Genomic DNA, 19906 nt, shown 5'->3' with positions numbered 1-19906 from the left:
GGTGTGCATTTTGGATACAGAGCAGGACTACTTTAATTTGTGAGGGGTGTGAAGGAGGCAGTATACATCAGAACCCATCAACCCTCTCTGAACTGTGACAGTGGTAGATTGAAGGTCGACAAGTTCGACTGAAAATTCATGGTTTCTTTCTCCTGTTGGAACAAAGCCCAAACTCTACAAATATGGATTCTACCAATACAGATGAGCTTTCATTTTTAGAATATCACTACATGTTTTAAGGTCAGGCATTCTCAAATTTTGATGTTTCTTCTTGTTGCTACTAGTTAACAAGAAAGGCGTCTGTCCTTGGTGCTGAATATGGATATCATACAAAGTTACAGGATTGAAGAGAGATTATCAAACAATAACAGTGTACTGACACTTGAGGTATTTGGAAAAAAGGAGCAAGATATCTAAAGAAACATCATTCTGTAGTACTTACTTGCCCAGTGGGTTTACACTAGCCTCCACATAGGTAAGGTTCTTACAAGCCTTGATGCTTTCTGGAAGATCTCGAATGCCTGGAAATGAAATGTTTCAAACATTTTCTTATCTATTGCCAAAAAAAGTAACCATATCAAACTTCTATATAGTATATATGTTATATATTGTCAGTATTAAGTCCAATGGACAATACATCATAAAGTGCTAGACTGCATGTACAAATTAATCAAACTATGTTGCACAGCAATAATGTATCTAATACTTTATATACATGTATGGGGACTACATTGATGATTTCAAAAGTATGATGATCAAATTGCACAGGAGATATGGTACAGGGCTGGTGTAATTGTGTATGAACCATTATAGATTAAGTGGACTAGAATACACAGTCCAGTCTCACCATTCTTACTGATGTCCAGTTCCACCAGACTGACCAGACTGGCCACTGCCGGAGGCAGCATCAGCAGTTCGTTGTCACTCAGGCCAAGCTTCTGCAGCCCATGGCACATGAACAGGGGCTGGGCAAGGGGGAAATACAGCATTCTTCAGCATAATTATCCAAGTACATGTTCCCTCACCCATTCATTCAAGCCAATGCAATTTCAGGGTGACAATCCCAAAAAACATATTCAGAATGAAGAAATCTGTCTCATATATTGACATTTTCTGCCATTTCTTAACACATTGATAACATCACTTAAAACTCGAAGTATCTGAAATACTGGGGTAGCCCAAAACAATCCACAGGAGGAACACCACTAACAAACAGGTATTAGGAATTGCATTCTTCAATACAATTAATATTGCAGTCAATACAAGAAAACTAATTGTTATCAGTAATTAACAAGTAAAGAAATTACTTCCAAACAGAAAACAAATTAGTAAAAGCAAAACTATCAACCAGTGCTATTCCAATATAGCTAATATTGGGTTCAATTCCTACTCTGTATGCAGTGTAATATGAAATATTCCATACTTTGGGAGATAAATGTTGTATCAGATGATTTTGGCAAAAACACATTTTTGCAGACTGGCAAGAGGCACTTGAAGCTAGGAGAAATAAATACCCAGATACGAGTTCAACAATTTATAAAGCAGCTTAAACTCAACAAAGCACAAGTCATGTAGTCATTTCCTCCAGCCATCATAAGTTTAAGCCCTCTCGGGAAATACCTGAAAAGTAAAGGTTTCAGTAGAAGGTCACCTCCTAAGGGAACGCTGAGGAAATACAATATGACTTAAGACATCCACCAATCAACTCCTTCAAGCCCACTTGGAAGGCTAAGGTTAGCGCCAAGGTAATTGGTTGAATCCCCGAGTCGGCCATATATGTAGGCCTGGGTGTATAAGAGGCATATCATGTACGTGACTTCTACCTGATATATAGTGCTTGGGAGGGAAGACCTATTGGTACCGGTTGGAGGGCAAATTTTCCTTGTGATTTTTTATAAAGTAGAAGGTGTGTAGCATATATTTTGCTGTAATAGCCATTCTGGTGCGGTAGCTTTATACCTGCTATCAGCCTTAAGATGTATTGTGGTTCTACTACAGATGAGTGCCTCTTAAGATACAGTATCACCCTCTAACTAAATGGATCTGATCAGGCAGTTTCAGGCTTAAACTAGGAGGAGGGGCAAAATTGAACCATCAATTTTAATTTTTATATAACATTTTCGGTCAGACAAATCCGAAATGCCATGCCCCACACAGCCACAAAAGAGGAATTCAGTGCATGTACGGCATTAGCATTTTATTTGGCCACTCCGCAGTGGATTTATGACAACTGGTTCAAAAGGTGGCCACCCGAATCACAGATGACAGCACTCTATATTCCTTTTAGATAAGTGCGCTGCAGTCTTCCGTCTCCTATAGTTTTCCCAGGTCAGAAACAGGTGTCGGACCTAAATTTCACCGATCCATTATGTGGTCTGCCTGTCTGCCTGGATGGTACAGGAACTACAGAGCCGACTTCATGTCTCCAGAATTTCTCACGTTCCAACTGCAAAATTCACTACTTACAATTGACATATTAAGTACATTCAAGCTGCAATGTAGATGACATATAGGTATATATTATAGGGCATAACGTTGATCAATGATAGTGTGATTTTGTGTGACATTACAGAAGCAGTGGATTGTTCATTCCTTGAAAAATATTGCAGTTGTACAGTCAAAATTGGTCCAATTTCTTGTATTGGAAATTACAGTTTTAACTTGCTTCATAATGACTTCTACCAAGTTGACAACATAGATGAACTTTCAAATTAAGATCAGGAATGCATGTACCTGCACAGTTCAATTCTCCCAGGACTAATCAGCATATATACAGGTTGTACGGTAGTTAATGACACCTACCCTGGGCAGGTCTCTGATCTGGTTGGAGTCCAGGTACAGCTCCTCCAGGGACTTGGTGTACTCGAAGATCTCAGGTGGGACGTGCTCCAGGTTGGCATGCTGGAACTCCAGCACCCTGATCACCACCTTCTCCCGAGGGGCACAGAAACAGCTGCGCAACATCATCCACAGGGAGTCAGCACACCTGAGGGGGGAGGGAGGGGGGCAGAGTTAGAGCTGTGTAACCTTTAAAACAAATTTTAGGTACAGGTACAGGGGTTAATGTACAGGTCCAAATCTGAACCTGTATCTGAACAATTTTTCAACAAATTAAGATGTTCTTCTAAATCTGCAACTTGACAGTTAAGTTTACATTTTTGTTTATGGAGAATTCTGATACAAATTGGGCCAAGCTAAAATGTTTCAGTTTTTATCTCCTAAGTTTACACTGTCAGTCTGTAACACAAACACACTGTCCTTATTTTGGGACACATGTGGGACCAGCTATTTATGCCTTTTAGTTTTAGGTCAAAAACAGTGCACAGACTCGAGTGACAGAGTACTGGTACACAGCTCTAAGGCAGACTTGCAAATTCTGACAGATGCAAGGCTCTACATGTGAATAAATCAGCAATTTTATTTGATGTAACATCATGTCAAGTTCCGAGGGCGCAGGGTGCAACAGTCATAGATGGGAAAATTTTGAAATCTTGACCCTCTGAAATGCTATGTCCTGAATTTTGAGGGCCGAATTTTGCTGGTATTAGTGGTAGACTAAGCTTAGTTTAATGACATCTCCTTATCATTACATGCTGATTTTTGACATATTGGGCAAAATTTAGCAATATTCATTCAGAAGACATGAGGGAAGATGCTGGAAAAAAACAGAGAAACAAAATGTGGCTGCACTGCAAAACATGCTTATATCATTTGTCAGGGTAAGGATTTTTCATCAGGAACATATATAGACAAGTCACCTTTATTTTTAGAAAAATTAATAGCTTTCATCACAGACAGTATAATTACAGCATCAATATTCCCATGCATACCTGGCAGTACAAACAGTCTAGTAAAATGAATTTCCTCTTTGCAAGGCTGAACAATCTTTGGTTAGACAAATGTTTGGTTAAGAAATGAGGATAATAAGCTACATGTATGCATTACAGGGTCTAAGAACTATGCAAATATCAAGCACACACAGGAATTGGTGATGCCACTCTTAATTAAGCCATCGATCAGCAGAACCAAGAGATGTCTGTAATCATCAAAGCAATGCAAGATTATGTACTCCAATAATTTTCAGAGTGAAGGAACAAATTCTCAGAATTACAAGAAATCAATGAGAACACTTACCTTGCTTCTGTAATATATAGTATAAAAGTGCAGAATACTTTTACCTTTAGGTAGTACTGGCATGCCTTTTGCATGCACTACAAGCATGAATTCTCACTCTTCCATGGACTGAGTGTCAGTCCATTTCCAGCCTATTTTTGGAAGAGTCTGCTACAGAGGATCAACCTTGACTTTGCCGTTATAGGTCCTCACTGGGAGTCACGAGTTTTTGTGATTGAGCACTAATAGAATACGGCATGAGTCAGAGACGTAAAGATCATTTATCCAAGCACGTAATATTCTCCATGCATTTGCATTATTACCCTGACCTTGAGTGGTGGAATATCAGCAAGGCTAGCTGAGGGATGAGGTTGGTTGTCGAGGTGAAAGACACGGCATTCTTCACGTTCCAACTTGGAAGGAACCATAATCCAAGAAGCTTATTGTCAAAACTACAGACTGTTTTTTCTGTAAACAGTGCTCCTTTCAAGACTCTGCCTGTCTTAACTTAAAACTCATGTCTTAGGCTGTGCGGTTTTCGTGACCTTTTGAAGAGACTTTAACATGATTGAAAATTTTCTGCTATTGACGTCAAGTGTTTTGACACTTTGCTTGAACAATATTGCTAGTCAGCCAACAAGGCAGTTGGTGAATTTAACTTGAACAAGCACTTAGTCTTAGAGTGTCACTTGTGTTATTATTTAGACATACAAATTTGTACATTGACTTTTTTTGAAGAATCCATTTAGTATTTTATTATGCTACATACAGTGTACGGATTTTACAGCACACATATACTTACACAATCACATACATTTGTACACACACACAGTGACACACACACACACACATGCACACTCACATGCACGCGCACACACACAAATGCACACACACACAAATGCACACACACACACATGCACACACACAAATACAAACACATACACTTGCACACAAACACACACACACACACATAGTCACACACACACAAACACAAACACACACACACACAAACACACACACACACACTAAGTTGACAGACTACAGTCTCTCCTTGGTAGGGGCATTAGAAATGACCCCTCCCTGATGATATCAGTTTGGACTGCTTAAACAAGGCCAATGGTTTGATTGCCTGGGGCGATCCTGCCATAGATTTTATCTCCAGGCCATGCATATTTATTGATAGTCAAAACTGGATATCCTTTAATGTCTGTGAACAAGATGGGAGCCAATCCAGGCCATTTGTCTACAAAATTCATCTCAACTGATACTGAATATGCTCCATATCTAATATACTACCATACATATATTTATGTGAAATACAGAAATTGATACTAGTAGGAGGGGACAATGCAGTCTTACTAACAGGTGGGACTTTTGTCACTGTTATTCCCTATTTCATCAGTCCAACACTAACACAATAACAGTAACAGTCTATGCAATGACATGTACTTCAGTTTAAAACAATATCCTTAATCTTAGCAACTAACTTCTACTTCCCTTGTAATTATATTAGTGGGGTTAACGACATTTACTCAAATCACATATTTTATGTATAACTCCTGGGGTTTGTTTTATATGGAACAATAATTATGTACAGTTGGCAAATAAAACGTACATCAAGCTCATAGGAAGCAATTATGTTAAATTTTAAAATGTATATTCCTAAAATGTTTGGTAGCTATTCAAATCATATACAGATACTTAAAAGCAACAAATACATCAGACTAGAAGCAGCTATTTTATACGTTGATTTGAAGGTTAAGTACAGTAGAAGTATTCATTTATTAGCCTACTTATGCCCATTCAGCACAACACAGTAATGACTACACTGTCAGTGTCAACAGCAAGGCCAAGTCGGGTCTCTGCCCGGAGTTTTAATTTTCTTGCTGGTGGTCTCCTCCCTACGTCAGAGTGGTTGTATTGATGGGCCGGTTGGAAATGGGAACATTCATCATGCCATGTCCCCAGCAGGCGCACTTGTGGGGTGGGGCCTAGGAAAAAAAATGTTGTGTTTCCTGTTTTTCGACCGATCCTACTAAAAACTGCCAAACCTGGCCTTTTTTGAGGTGAAATAAATTTTTTTAGCTGATCATGCTTTTCTACTCTCCATGATCTGACACCTGAGTGATTCCAACACCTGAGTTTTCCAACATTGACATTGAAAACATACAAGCTTTACTTCGTTAACTGTTATAGGTTGGATCACATGTTAGATCACTATATATACCTAGAGATCGCAAAGAAAGAAAGAAAGAAAGAAAGAAAGAAAGAAAGAAAGAAAGAAAGAAAGAAAGAAAGAAAGAAAGAAAGAAAGAAAGAGAGATAATCCCTACGTACCTACCAACCCTAATTTTTTCAGGACTGAAACAGGAAACGCAACATTTTATTTCCTAGGCCTAGAGGCTAGAGTGTGGGTGGAAGACTCCCAGTCCCGAGGCTCTACGTCAATTAGCGCTCGGAGACGCGATGCTGGGAATGCAAATTCCTCCCCGCTAGCTTAAGGTTCATCCAGGACTTGTAAAACTAGCTTATAATCTGTCTTGTAGACCATCTAAGACATTTCCTGACTGTTACAAGTAGAGTGGCTCTCTCTTCCTCCAGGCATTTTGTGGCTTTAGTTTACACGTGGGAAAATGATAGCTTCCCTACAGCTATGAGAATGTGCTATATACTAGTGTTTCAGGATACTTTAACAGTGATTACAGACTACTTCAACTTGAAGGTGAAGATAAAAATTGTGAGACAAAAACTTTCAGGATGTAGGATACTTTACTACGTCAATATCAAACACCACCAAGCACAGTTGGGGCATCATCACTAGAAAGCTTTAAAGAACTCCTGCAATTAAATCATGTGCAATGTAGAGTGTAACAAGTCGTTCAGGGTGATATAGCTAGCTGAAGGGTGGTTATACCGGCTATACTATTACAGATACAGAAACAGATTTGACAATAGAAAAGATATACATCGTAGAGAAAGTGTGGCTGGTTTTGGAAGGTGAATATTCAATGTTTATCGTCACTAACAATCAATGCGCCATTGGGGAATAATGTTGACTTCATCAGCTGACTATCAGTGACAGGTAGCAGTGAAATCAGTAACAGAGCCCAGACTTACAAACCACCCTTTTGATCTTTTACATACATTTTGTACCGTAAATCTTGAATGTTTTTTCAGTAACCTTTCCAGTGAGAAATTATATCTGAAACTATTACAAATTTGTTGTCAGCAATGCATTTTGTGTGAACATCATAAACATTAAACACTTACTACTACTAATACCCCTTTTTACCCCCCCCCCTACCCACACACACATTACTAGTAGGTCACCTCAAACTTAATGACTTTACAGTGTGTCAATTTACACTGAAGGGAATTGATAAAGATGATAGAATGTACATGACACAATTCATCATGATCATAAATCTTGAAGTAAGACAAATTTTTGCTGATTAGTAATCATAAATATTCAGTTAATATACAGATATTTTTATCACAATCCTAACAAATTTTGGCAACATACAAGACAAACACACCTTACAAAACATACAATCTATTATAAAGAAGAGGGCAAAATTCACTGTGGAATTATATAGTTATTTTTCAGCTAAAGTTTCTCAGTTAAAGACTGCTACAAAAAGAAGTACATGTGTAAAATATAGCTTTAACTAACAGTTATCAACCAGTAGGTAAAATACAGGTGGGGTCCCAATTAATTCACTTGGCAATGACCCCCTCTACTAGAAAAGACAAATGGATCCATTAGCAGATCTGAAGTCCCCAATGTGCACCTAACAGTAGCTGAAGTTACTCATTTGGGGCGAGCTAGAATTAGTAGAAAAGCTAGGCAGGTACAAGAAACAGCAATAAATGTTAATTCCTAGATGTCACTTAGAGTGTGCAATTATTGGACTGGGTTGTCAGTGTATCGAACATCCAGAATAATGATATACAGCATAATTTTAACTCCTTAGATTCTAAAGACCAGGGTTATGTTAGAAAGAGCTTCGGAGAATCTGTGACCTTCTGAAAGTAACATTTAAATTTTAAGTTTGTTGTTGAGAATTTAACAAAACCTATCCTCATCAAACTACCATAATTACAGCATTTATGTATGCCAGCTCCTACCACGTTAACCTACATACATAGGCTGTTTCAAAATTGTTACCCCCAAGGAGTTATCATTCTAATTTAGTCTATATAACTTCAAACCACTCTACCTATATGAAGACTAAAGCTAGGGGCTTCCAGAAGAATTTGGTCAGAGAAAAATGTAATAACATTGTCCATATAATACCTCACCCCTGTGTCGCATGCAAATATGCTCCGTGCATTCATAATCATCATCAGCGATATGGGCCCAGCAATAATTCACTGTCCAACTCTTGGATGAAAGCAAGGTGACATTGCAGCTAACAATAACATTAGGACAACTCAGATTAGTATTAGAAGGCCTCGGAATTCTTATCTTTATTTAAAGCGTGCAAGGTGTCAGAGAAAATTTGCAGCGACGGTTAAGAATGCTAAATAATGCCAATAGATATCAGAGAAAAACCTCCGCCTATACATGATGACAACTCAGGCACCAATTTCCCTAGGGTCCCTGGTAAAATAAAACACAATTTTCCCAACGGAATTCTGTATCAAAATCGTAGAAAATATTCAACAAAACAACACAGGAATGCAAGGCAGCTATAGTATCACACCATTATTCCTAGTTTCAGTATCATATCTCACCATCCATAAATATTGGCTATAAAATAACACTATAGACTCTCGCATAAATCCTATAGAGGTAGATAGACTGTTGATAGATTGTAATAAAGGGCTGCAATAGATAATATCCCTACCAGTTGGGTGGATCGTCCAAGCCTCGTGATCTGTTTGCTGCATCCATATTTTGTTCCCCCCGTTCGGTACACTTGCCCAGACAGGTATGCTGCCCTGTGATCAGTAAGGTTGCCGGCACAGCTGGAGGGCTATGGTGCTCTGGAGGCTGCGCCAGTGCGCCAGCCTGCAGGTACTGGTCCTGACAGGTTACAGCTCTGGCACCGCTCCAGGACACACTACATCCGTCATGCGCCAGGGCTCCAAATTAACAGTGTCCCGATGGCCACTGACCACTAAAATTTACGCTGGGACAACTGAAAAGTCAAATTTTTTGGGACAATAGAAAAATGAATCAGAATGTCAGCCCTACTTTTCTCGATCAGCCACGCGTCCTGGCTTTTGGCTTGGAAAAGCCCCCCAGATTTCTTGTCTACTCTGCAATTAAATTTAAAGTGCGCCTGGGAGTCAGAACGTCAGCAAAATAAAGTTGACTTCAAGTTGTTGTCATACATACTTCCCGAAAAATTATGTTGGGACAGTTCATCCTCACTTCGGGACAACTGAAATTTATTTTCGGGACAGTGATGGTACAATAAGAAAACAACTTAATTTCGAGGCCTGATGTGGCTTGCCCTCCATCCATGCACAACTTCTACAACATTCTTAGAATAGCCAACGGTCCCTCACAAATGGACTCCTGGACTGATCGCTGTTGCATACGGCTTGTGCCGGAGATAATTGAGAGGGATTGCTTGGCTTAATTTCATTGCTTGTTGGCTGAACTTGACAATGTCCCAACATGAGTATCTGTACACTGGACAGAGCCAGGACCGAGGAAGACTAACAAGTATGATGTTTTTAAAAAAACACAGGCGACGATTTTGTGTTTAACTGTTCCGTTCTTTATAAATCGTTTTTTTTTTCAAATACGTACACATATAATTCAGAAAGAATCCAGAATTTCTGTACAGTACGAGGAAAGCCGTCAGGGGTCCAAAATCAGTTAGACCCAGGAAAATTTATGTTGTGTTTCTAGCCCTTGAAAAATTAGAATCGCTAGATAGGGATTCACCTTTTTTATCTGTCTTTTGTTTTTTTTCATAGATCTTTATAATTAGTGATCCAACTAATACAGTTAATATAACAATGACATGTATAAGTACACTGGTATCTTTAGCACCACCCTAATTTCGCCCCTAGAGATATAATAGTGAAACGCCGTCTTGGGATTACCGTAAATTCCCGAAAGTACGCACCCCTTGTGCTTCTGTGCATGTAGCATGTATGTCTTAAAAACAGTTAGTTCTAGAAAATATCGTTTAAAAATAAATTTAGGCCGTGTACTATATACGTGATTGCATGATAACTGGATACAGTATTGTAGCGGGAAGCGTTTCGTGTTGGGGCTAGTTTTCATCGCTGGCTGCAGCCGATTTGCAAGACGTCATCACCGCATCGAAGGGTAAGGCAAGTGCGGCGAAACGTACAGCTTTGGATCACGGAGAGTGTTGGTGATCAAGCAAGCAATGGTCAATAAAGATTTGTGAATATTTCAATAATGGTTTTATCGGTAACAAGGGTTATGATGTTGATGCACAAGTACGTAGCTTTGTTGTTCTTTACTTCTATACGAAATGCGCCGAACACTTTAATAGGGCCCGCCCGGTCGAACCATAGAGAGCAACAATCATCGAGGCGGAGGTCTGGGCGGAGTTAATGAATGAATGAATGAATAAAGACCTTTATTGTACACACATACCCATTGGGTTAAGTACGGGTCACAAAAAGGATGGAATATAGATAACAAATATGTTAATGCTACTGTGGGTGTAGAAGTGCTACCGGATAATCAAAGGAATTATATACACTTCAAATATGTATTAATTTGTACTCCGTAAAACCAAGGACATTATACACACATAATGTCCTTGGTAAAACTGAGTGTGTTCAGAGGAAAGAAATACTTCCTTCTCGGGGCCAAGGTTCTGGAAAGCTGTCCTAAACGATGCCATGACCCTCTCTTCGTTCTTCAGCTGTATGTGCACTTTGCAGGGGAAAAAGATCGGCGTGCACAAGACAACGGGCGCAGCATGATTCAAAGTTTATTTTATTTACGCCCTTGTTCACGCCGATCAAAAGAAAGTGCGACAATTCGGTACGTGCAGGCCCGTGCACGTGGCGACACAGGCTGGCTTCCCGCTCTAGCTGTGGGTTCCCACGATGTGTTGCCAAGGGCAGCGGCACGTACACAGACCTACCGGCGGATCCCACCCACCGGCCGACGGTAAGATTGTCAAAGACTACATTTTTAACTCCGCCCCTATCATTGTTGTGTGCCGAACAGTCGAGTACATCTAACTTGCATTTTCACGTCGTACTGACTGGTATAGCCCGCTACAAAGTAATTTCCTGTTGCATTAAACAAGATTTAAAAAGATTTGTGATACGAAATGAAATATTGATAACAATTTATGTTAACTGAACCTTTGTAACGGCATGGAGATCTTTGTTGAAGATTTCTGAGTTCAACGCAAGCCGGAAGTGCAATAGAAGTAGAGCTGACCATCAGTCGAGGTACAGCTATTATGTTATCACCTGTTACGTTACGACGATCAAGAACGTTCACGGCTTGTGGACCATTTCAAATATTACCACTCATAAACCCTCTTATAATTTCATATGTACTTACGTGGGGTTTAATATTATTTAAATTTTAGGCCGGAGTTCCACGAGATCGGCGCCGGCTGGCTGGGGAACGATCCCGTCGGCATGATGGAGCGACGGGCGTCGTCAAAACGATACAAAAATAGTTTACAAGCACAACGCAAAGACAGACAGATTTCTACACCAGCGCTCTTTGTGCGATCCCCAACCCACAGACTCTGGGAAACTCAAATTACTCTCATGATAGACAAGGTGCTCCAAGCGAGTATGCAAACATTGGGTCAAAATATAGCCAAACATTGGGTTGACTTTATTTGGAAAACACTCGGTTCCGACACCCTTCTGAACAGCCAAATCGTGGGAAGCGATTTCTACCGAAAATGACCGAAGTAAAACATGACGTAATGCTTGCAACAGCATGCGGTTGCTGATTGGTCAAATGTTTGTCAGAGTATTATGGGTTGCCGGTTGCTTGCAGGACCCGGAAGTTCCCAAGGATAGGGACTCAGAACTTTTTTTCCAATCGTCCCGAAACGTAACCAAATCTACTTTCATTTCGACATCGGGACAGTGGTAACGAACACCTAATTTCTTATTTCCTGCGAAACACCTTCGCTCTCACTGCGCTCAGACAGGCAAAGATGCTTATCTAACGTATACTAAGTAGCCTCCTTGGACAGGCGAAAAAGTAGGTCAATGGCTTGAACTTTTCACCCTTTTCACCCGATCTGTTTGCTGTGTCAGGGAACAGTTTTCTCATCTCAATATTACAATTAAAATAGTTAATGACATTATGTATTCACCAATGATGGTCCCAGACTATAGAACGCCCCTTAGCAACAATGTCAAAATGTTGATAGATGTAAGTTCCGACTTTAAAACGACCCAACTGGCGGCTGGAGTTTCAGTACGGGGCTGCGGAACACCAGTTGCTACAACCCTCCGCGGCCCCACAGCTTTTGGTTCCCGCAGGAGCGCGCCGGGCACTTCCCACCGGCCGGAGCGCCGGGCACGATCTCCACTGGCCGGCGGCGCAGCACCGAGGAATTTACCGGGGAGCTCCGCTGGTATGGTCACCAGACTAGACAGGGGAAGCCCGCCGCGGCAGCCGGCTTGGTCAGCGTGGATTTGTACTTGGAACAAAATAGGCAAGGTCTAAACTTTTCTAAAATCTAAAGCCTGGATACCGATACCCCCAGCCGTAGAGGTATAGAGGAACCTACGAAGGACAGGTTGAAGAAAGGTATGTTAACATTACTTTTAATGTTACTTCCTAATGTTGTAATGTGCCATAATCGTATCAGTCTAAATTTTGCAATCACAGCCGTGTTTTTGCAGTACCACATGTCTGTTAGTTATTGTACTGTACACTGAGGATCTTTTTGGATCGTAATATCCTCAAACTGGGCGGGCTGAGCACTCATCACTGTATACGTAGAGAAATTATCGGGAAGTTTGCCATTGTCTGGCTACCAGGCTACTAGTATTTTGGCCGACAATCGCCCGTTTGTTTGTATTTCATGACAGTTCCTTCACCCAGTCGCTATTTTCTTGTGTACGAGACTAGTATGTACTTTGTGTTCTGTATATGTATGTGTAGTAAACTTTCCTCCATTTCTGCTCGAAATTCTTTGTATCTTTCAAGCAGACTTTTTCGAGATTTCTACAATTTTTTCTATGTTATTCTGGTGTTCTTGGATCTCGCTGTGTTGTCGTCCCCCGGGTATTTCCTTATTGTGGATCTGAATGGGTCATCACTATATGTGTGACGCTATTTACGTACAGTTTCCGACAAAGATTCAGACCTATAATGCCAAAGAAGAACAGTTCTACTAACCTTGGAAAAACTGAGCCTCAGAGTAGAGAACTAGAATAAATTTTTCGCCTTCGATGAGGCGCGCCTGTTATAACTCGCAGTGGTTTGGGGAAATTTTGGTGAGTTCGCTTTTACGATAAGAATTACAAATTATTGTTTACGGATTCGATGCCCGCGCAGAATATCGATCATAGTCAGCGTAACTTGAACGTTTTATTTGTGTGATGTTCGCAAAGTACTTGGTTGTGTCTTCAAAGTTCCGGTGTCAGAATTTGGGTGTTGTTATATCGATACATCATTGTTGATCACTGAGTTAGAGAAAGTTTAAAGTTGCTTGTTGGCTGGTTACAACACGCGTGGAGAGAAGCTGGAATTTTAGTTTACGCATTGAAAATGTGTGCCACATGGTTACCGCATTCTCCCACGGCAGAGCTATCCCGCGGCAAATACGCCTTGGGATTACTGGTAAGGAAGCACCCCTGGCGTGGGAGGATGGGTTACCGCCACATGACGTCAAGTTCCATCGGGATCAAGTTTGTCGGCCCTACTTGATATTCTCCCCTTTCCGACAAAACCTTTCTGTTCAGATTAGTGGCTTAGGGATATTTTGCAGGCCCAACCATACTCTGCTGAAATGCCAGATCTTTCCAGCTGGCCTTTCTAATCATTGTCGTCCTGTAACTGACCCGGTAAAATACCCCTGCATGAAATACCTCTGGGCGGGCGGGCAGTGCTGATAGCACCACCGTGAGATACCGGAAGCATGCGATGGTCTGGCTGCCAGGCTATGTTAAAGTAATTTAGCATTCTTGGAGTTTATATTCGTCTGTTAGTATAATACCTGATGAATTTATTTTTGGAAATTTGTACTGTGAAGATTCTAACACCCGTTTTCCTGACTTCATTCATCTTGTTCTATGTGTGGTTTGTTCCGTCCATTTTGCTTACAGAATTTGGTCAGTATATCATTACAGATCCGACTGGTCTTTATCAGGTATCGGCGATCAGTGTTTTAGCAAGGAGGTATTTAACCTCCTTGGTTTTAGTGAATTTTTGTTAATAGCTGCTCGTTTTTAGCGGCTGGTTTTTTGGTTTATGTAAAGTTTGAGCCACCTGACGCCATGTTCCGCCGGGGTTTTCCGGCCTTACCCCAATTCTCTCCGTCAAGGCTCTTCTGTCCAGTAACCCCGGGCGTTGGATTTTCTTGTCTTTCCAGTAAACCTCAGACATGCAGCGAGGGATACCCTACTGTTCTACACTGGACACCGGTGCCGGCATATATGCCCTGTCTGCGCTAAACTGCCCGCACCTGCCAACGACGCAGGGTTCCGAACAGTGGAGACCATCTCAGTGCACGGAGAAGGTTTCAGTACGTTGTATACTCATCTCTAGGTCAACGTCATTTTTTTTTACTATTCACACAATTACAACTTGATATTGATCCGCGTATTCTTTGCATTACATGTTGCTGACATCCCACCATAATATTGTCCAAGTTTCACATCCGTGGTCACGCTGAACGCTGTCGAACTATGCTGAATAACACAACCCTGGAATGCAACAAACTTCGCTAATAACCTGTTCTACGCTGTTTCTTTCAGCTCTACATGGCGACAAACACAACAGTTACTCAAGAATACAATTAAGAAGTGGAACAAAATACCAGGTGAGTGCCTGACCATCCTTATTTCATGCAGTATTGTACATATAATAATCACGATGGTTAGGCAATGTTCGCATATCTATAGTACTTCTTTCATGAAAAGCTGTGTGTTTTGAAACACGGTACCATGTTTACTATGATGTCATTGCTGGGAAAACAATGTAGCCTGGGTGCCAGGCCCCTGTGCCACCATAGTCAATAAAGTCAGGGAAATCTCACGCCTGGAACACAGAATTTGCAGCCGCGCGGGGTCTAATTTATACGTCTAGATAAACTGAAGAAGGAAGCCAGCTCCGAAACTGTGGCGTGTTGGGCAGTATAGAGGCCCGATCGAGAGTCTCAGAAAAAAGCACTTTCTTTATTCCAAGCAAGGAGTTAAGCTCCTTGTTCTAAGTGCTAGGGTCTGGCACACAGGCTATTGCCAGAAAATGTGTTATAGATGTGTCTGCTTCATTGCATTCTGTAAAATTAATCGACTCACATGCTTTGCATATTTACATTTATGACCCCAAATCTTGTTAATTTAAGTTAATCAAAGCTGGCCAAAGTTGGCATAGATTCATTTATGCTCTTTTCTCTCTTTATACCCACAGGTAAACTTCGCCATGTCCACCCTGAGATGCAGACTACAACAGGAATTCACTGGCTAGCATGAAACCTAGTCGTGGAAGGCTTGGGGTGTGCATTCATGTTTTGCAGCCAAGAAAATTGAAAAACAAGCATGGAATGCAACAGCATCATGGAAGCAAAGAAAATAAAACTAAAAAAGCAAGACTGACACAAACATACATGATAGAAAACACACAAGTGAATAAAATTTCTTACACAAAACATCACTGTTACACTTCATGTGTCACACAGTAAAGTTATAAAAAAACGACCAGCATCATATAGTTGAAACTAAAAACATATTTGAAGTATTATAAGCTTGAATATGCTGCTCCTGAGCAAGAAATTTGTTCTCTCTTGATAGAAGAAAACATATTTGAAATATCAATAAAGACAATCATTAACATTCTGTGTGCAAAAAGCCACAGTATGCCTGAAAAGGTGCCATTTCCATGCATGGTAACATAGGCCTTTCCTGCTTTTTCCGATGACCACAAGGCCGGAGGCTACCTCAAAACCAATTCCCTAGGGAATGCATTCGTGCAATTTTTGAAATTCTTTCAAAGCGATCGCAGTACTTACACAAATGCCTCCGCCCCTGAGGCGTCGCCAAAAAGCAAGATGATTACTAGCACCAGCAAAAGTAGGGATACGGCTTCAAAGGACACTTGTATGATAAAGGCCCATGGCCACTTTGTGTAGAAAATGATTGCCATGGGTGATATCACAAAGTACAAGTACTTCAAAGCTGTGAACTTGTAGCAACTACTAGAGTTTGTAGATTGTATTTGAATGTTACTTTCTTTTGATTGGCACCGATTCTGACAGTCTGGTGCCAGTCAGAGGACAATACGTAAATTGATCTCCTTTTTCAACTTCTACTTGGAAAGCTGCCATTACTACTGTTGCTTAGGTCAAACAAATTACAGTCTTATTCACAGTAAGGAATTTTTATCAAAGTTTTCAGTCACAACTTTTTTTTGTCTTCAAATTAAAGACCGTTGACCGTTCTCAGAGTATGCAAAGGTTGGGAATGAACTGGTATCAGCTGAGCTGCATTCTGTGCATAAATCAATAATGGTAAATATCTACAAATTGTACAAATGGTGGGATTGTCAGTATCAATATAAATGCACATTGTAAGCTGTATTTCCAAACATTTTCCATATGAATATACATTTTTAATTTTACAAATAATTTTTTCCACCTAATTCAGCTCCCTTTATGTTACCCCCCCCCCCAAAAAAAAAATGCAAAATTCATTGTTTCAAATACTTCAATTAGACAGGACGACTGGATTTATCCTTACCCTTTGGATAACATTTGGAACATGCAGGATATGTGTGGGTAGTCATCAATCATCCGGCTGATAAGGGAAGTGTCTAGGGAGTCTTGGAAGTCTGAGAGACCTATGGATACAGCTTACAAGACTCTGTAGCTGACGGCACTTTTCTCCTGTGTGACACTAGTACTTAGCACAACATTGGTGATCACTCACGAGATGTACATTTTGATATTATAATGTACATGGTAAGATCTAGAAGGGGCTTAACCTAGAATAAGAAGCACGAGTACAAGGACTTCAATCACTTACTTACATTGTCTCTCATGTATTCATGATCATATGCCTTGCCAACAATGCAACTTCGTTACATATGCTAAAGTTATTCCCACAATGAAGACTTAGTAAACCTGCTCAGTATGTTAGGAAGGGTAAAAGAGATACTAGTAGATGATACTCCTTTTATACCATGCTTTTGTCATTGTGTTACAGAATAATGTATGTCAATCGGGTTATCCAATTTACATGGCATTACTTTTAATTACAACTGTATAATCTTATTTACTAAATACAATAAAGATTTTACTGACTATTATAGTATATGTCTGAAATCTAATGGAATCTTTTTGACATACAATCATGGTTTTGTTGAAATCTACCACCTATACACCAGGACATCGAACCCTGGAAGATTGGCTACTGTAACACAAAGCAATAACCTTGCCTAAATCCCATACCTTAATCTCTTATCACTCTAATTATCCTTCTATTGATTATTCCAAGAGGGAGTCGGCCGCCTTTTGGCCAGTTCTATACATCAAATCAAAACAGGCAGGCTGGATTCACAGTAACTGTAGGGTGGGCCCAAAGTCTTACTAGTTACTAGTATTTGTAAAGGGAATAAATATACAGTACAAACATACATCTACTGGCTCACTGATCAATTTCCTTACAAACATGAAACATTGCAATCCTGGGACAAGCTTAAATCTTTTCTTCCTTTCATCAAGAATGGAGGTCCTACTTGGCTTGTTCTTTAATAGAAAAAACAAGTATTTGCAAATGTAGTAACAAACTGTGATACGTAAACAACCTACTGTTGTCCCAACAACTACACAGTGAAGCACTACAAGTCTAGCAACAGGAGCTAGTGCAAGTCAGGGCAAGTGGGCGTGGCACATCCTCATACTAATGTACACACCTGTCCCAGATCTAACTGAGTGCAGTAAATGAACTGTACAATTTCTGTTGTTAAACCTTTTTCCTTCCTCATTTCTTCATTTATCTCAATCATATTTTACACGTACAGTACTCAGTATATTGATCGGGAACAAAATATTGCTTTTCTGCTGCACACTTTTATGTGGAACTGATCTAATACTAATTTGTAGCACCCAGTGTTCTAGCCAGCCTGAAAATTTTACGTCATCTCAATTTTGTTTGACGTAACGCCAAGTCGAGCGCCAAAGGCGCAACGGTCCTAGGGGGACAGGTGGCATGCTCGCCCAGGAAAATTTTGAAATCTTCATCCTCTGAAATGCTATTTCCCGCATTTTGAGGCAAACGGGTAGAGAAAGTTTTGTTTAATGACATCTCTTACCGTATCTTTACAAGCCAATTTCTATCCATCAAAGATGACGGATTGGGCAAAATGTTTGTCTGTAATGAGAAGCAAAATTTCAAGTGATGGAAAAACAGACTCTGGTATCACCTGATATAATATATTTGGACACTGTAGGGCTCAAATCTCCTACCATAGGTGTAGCTAACACCCTGCATGCATACTTTTACCTTGCCTTTTTTTCTGTAACATCATTTTTTTTGCACATTACATTTACTTTTAGTAATTTATGATTACAGGTGGGTACTTTGAGCCCTGCACTGTCACATCGTACTGTAACTATTTGTTTATTGCTGAGGTAAACTGACCCCTACATGTACAGTACTGGGGCTGTTTTAGCCTCCTGCAGTGATTTTTTTTAGTTGAAAGTCAATCTTATCTTTTTCACAGTAACCCACGCAAATCCTCCACCCCCGATTTCGTCGTCTGGGAATACACACTAAGCAGCCCGGAACACCTAAAGACGACCTATCATTGTCTAGATGCATGGGACAGACAATTGATACAAGGTTCCAAAACAACCATTGAATGCTGTTGAAGGGTGACTACGTGGCCAAGTTGCTTCAAAAGTCCATTGCTGAAGCTGCCCTTCAAAAGGCTCAGGGGTGAACTGACATGTTAACTTTACAACTTGTGACCGGGAATTCATTGCAAAAGACGTGTACTGTTGAACAAAACTTCCCAATGATTTGACTGCATATTTCTTTTAAAGTCGACCTGTAATTTCAATGGTGACATTTCAGTCATCATAATTATGAACTTCAGAACAATTTTTTTTTTTTTGGTGCTTCTCAGAATGTTCAGCTACATATAGGTGGTGATCATACCCTTCTATTGTAGCCATACCTCTAACTAAAATCAACCTATACAATAAAAAGTCTGTATTTCCTGAAAGTTATTGATATCGTTATTGTACCAAAAATAAAATTTGCTGTCCTTTTTTTGCTTTTAGTAATAAAATAAATCTAAATAATATTAGAATACATACATTTACATTCAGTTGTATCAGCATTGAAGGTATGCAAGCATTAAATAAATGACCCCTTTTCAACAACTTGACATTCATCTAAAAGTTTAAAGCACTACATGATGGAATTACAATTTTACACCACACAATGACAAGACAATACAACCTTTCACACAATGAGTCACATGCAAAGTTTGAATACAGAAGAAATTGACACGGCATTGTTTTCCTTCCATGACCTTTTCCTTTCAAGACATGTGATTGTCTGAACCTTTGTCTATCCAGATGTCGTGCGAACCTGTAGCTATTAATCAAAATACAATGTATCAAGCAAAAATGTA

General features: G+C 40.1%; 1 protein-coding gene and 1 long non-coding RNA gene across 3 annotated transcripts in view; one reads left to right on the top strand and one right to left on the bottom strand.

Annotated features, from left to right (window-relative positions):
• The window catches only part of LOC109486248 (leucine-rich repeat-containing protein 7-like), a 33587-nt gene that overhangs the window by 12282 nt on the left and 1399 nt on the right, over positions 1 to 19906 (bottom strand). For both annotated transcript variants that reach the window (XM_019789983.1, XM_019789984.1), the window contains exons 2-4: positions 2803 to 2986; positions 848 to 965; positions 443 to 521 (exon numbers count right to left, since the gene is read on the bottom strand). In XM_019789983.1, coding sequence (XP_019645542.1) covers positions 443 to 521; positions 848 to 965; positions 2803 to 2967 — 362 coding nt within the window. In that variant the 5' untranslated portion in view covers positions 2968 to 2986. The remainder of the gene's footprint in view (positions 1 to 442; positions 522 to 847; positions 966 to 2802; positions 2987 to 19906) is intronic.
• Positions 11784 to 15840, top strand: LOC109486379. The gene is made up of 4 exons (XR_002141191.1): positions 11784 to 12850; positions 14640 to 14792; positions 15025 to 15089; positions 15680 to 15840. It is a non-coding gene; the product is annotated as an uncharacterized LOC109486379 (long non-coding RNA).

This window comes from Branchiostoma belcheri, unplaced genomic scaffold, assembly GCF_001625305.1.
Source record: "Branchiostoma belcheri isolate BF01 breed outbred unplaced genomic scaffold, Haploidv18h27 scaffold8, whole genome shotgun sequence".
NCBI lineage: Eukaryota > Metazoa > Chordata > Leptocardii > Amphioxiformes > Branchiostomatidae > Branchiostoma > Branchiostoma belcheri.
The sequence above is the reverse complement of the archived record's forward strand: the minus strand, read 5'-3'. Positions and strand labels throughout refer to the sequence as shown.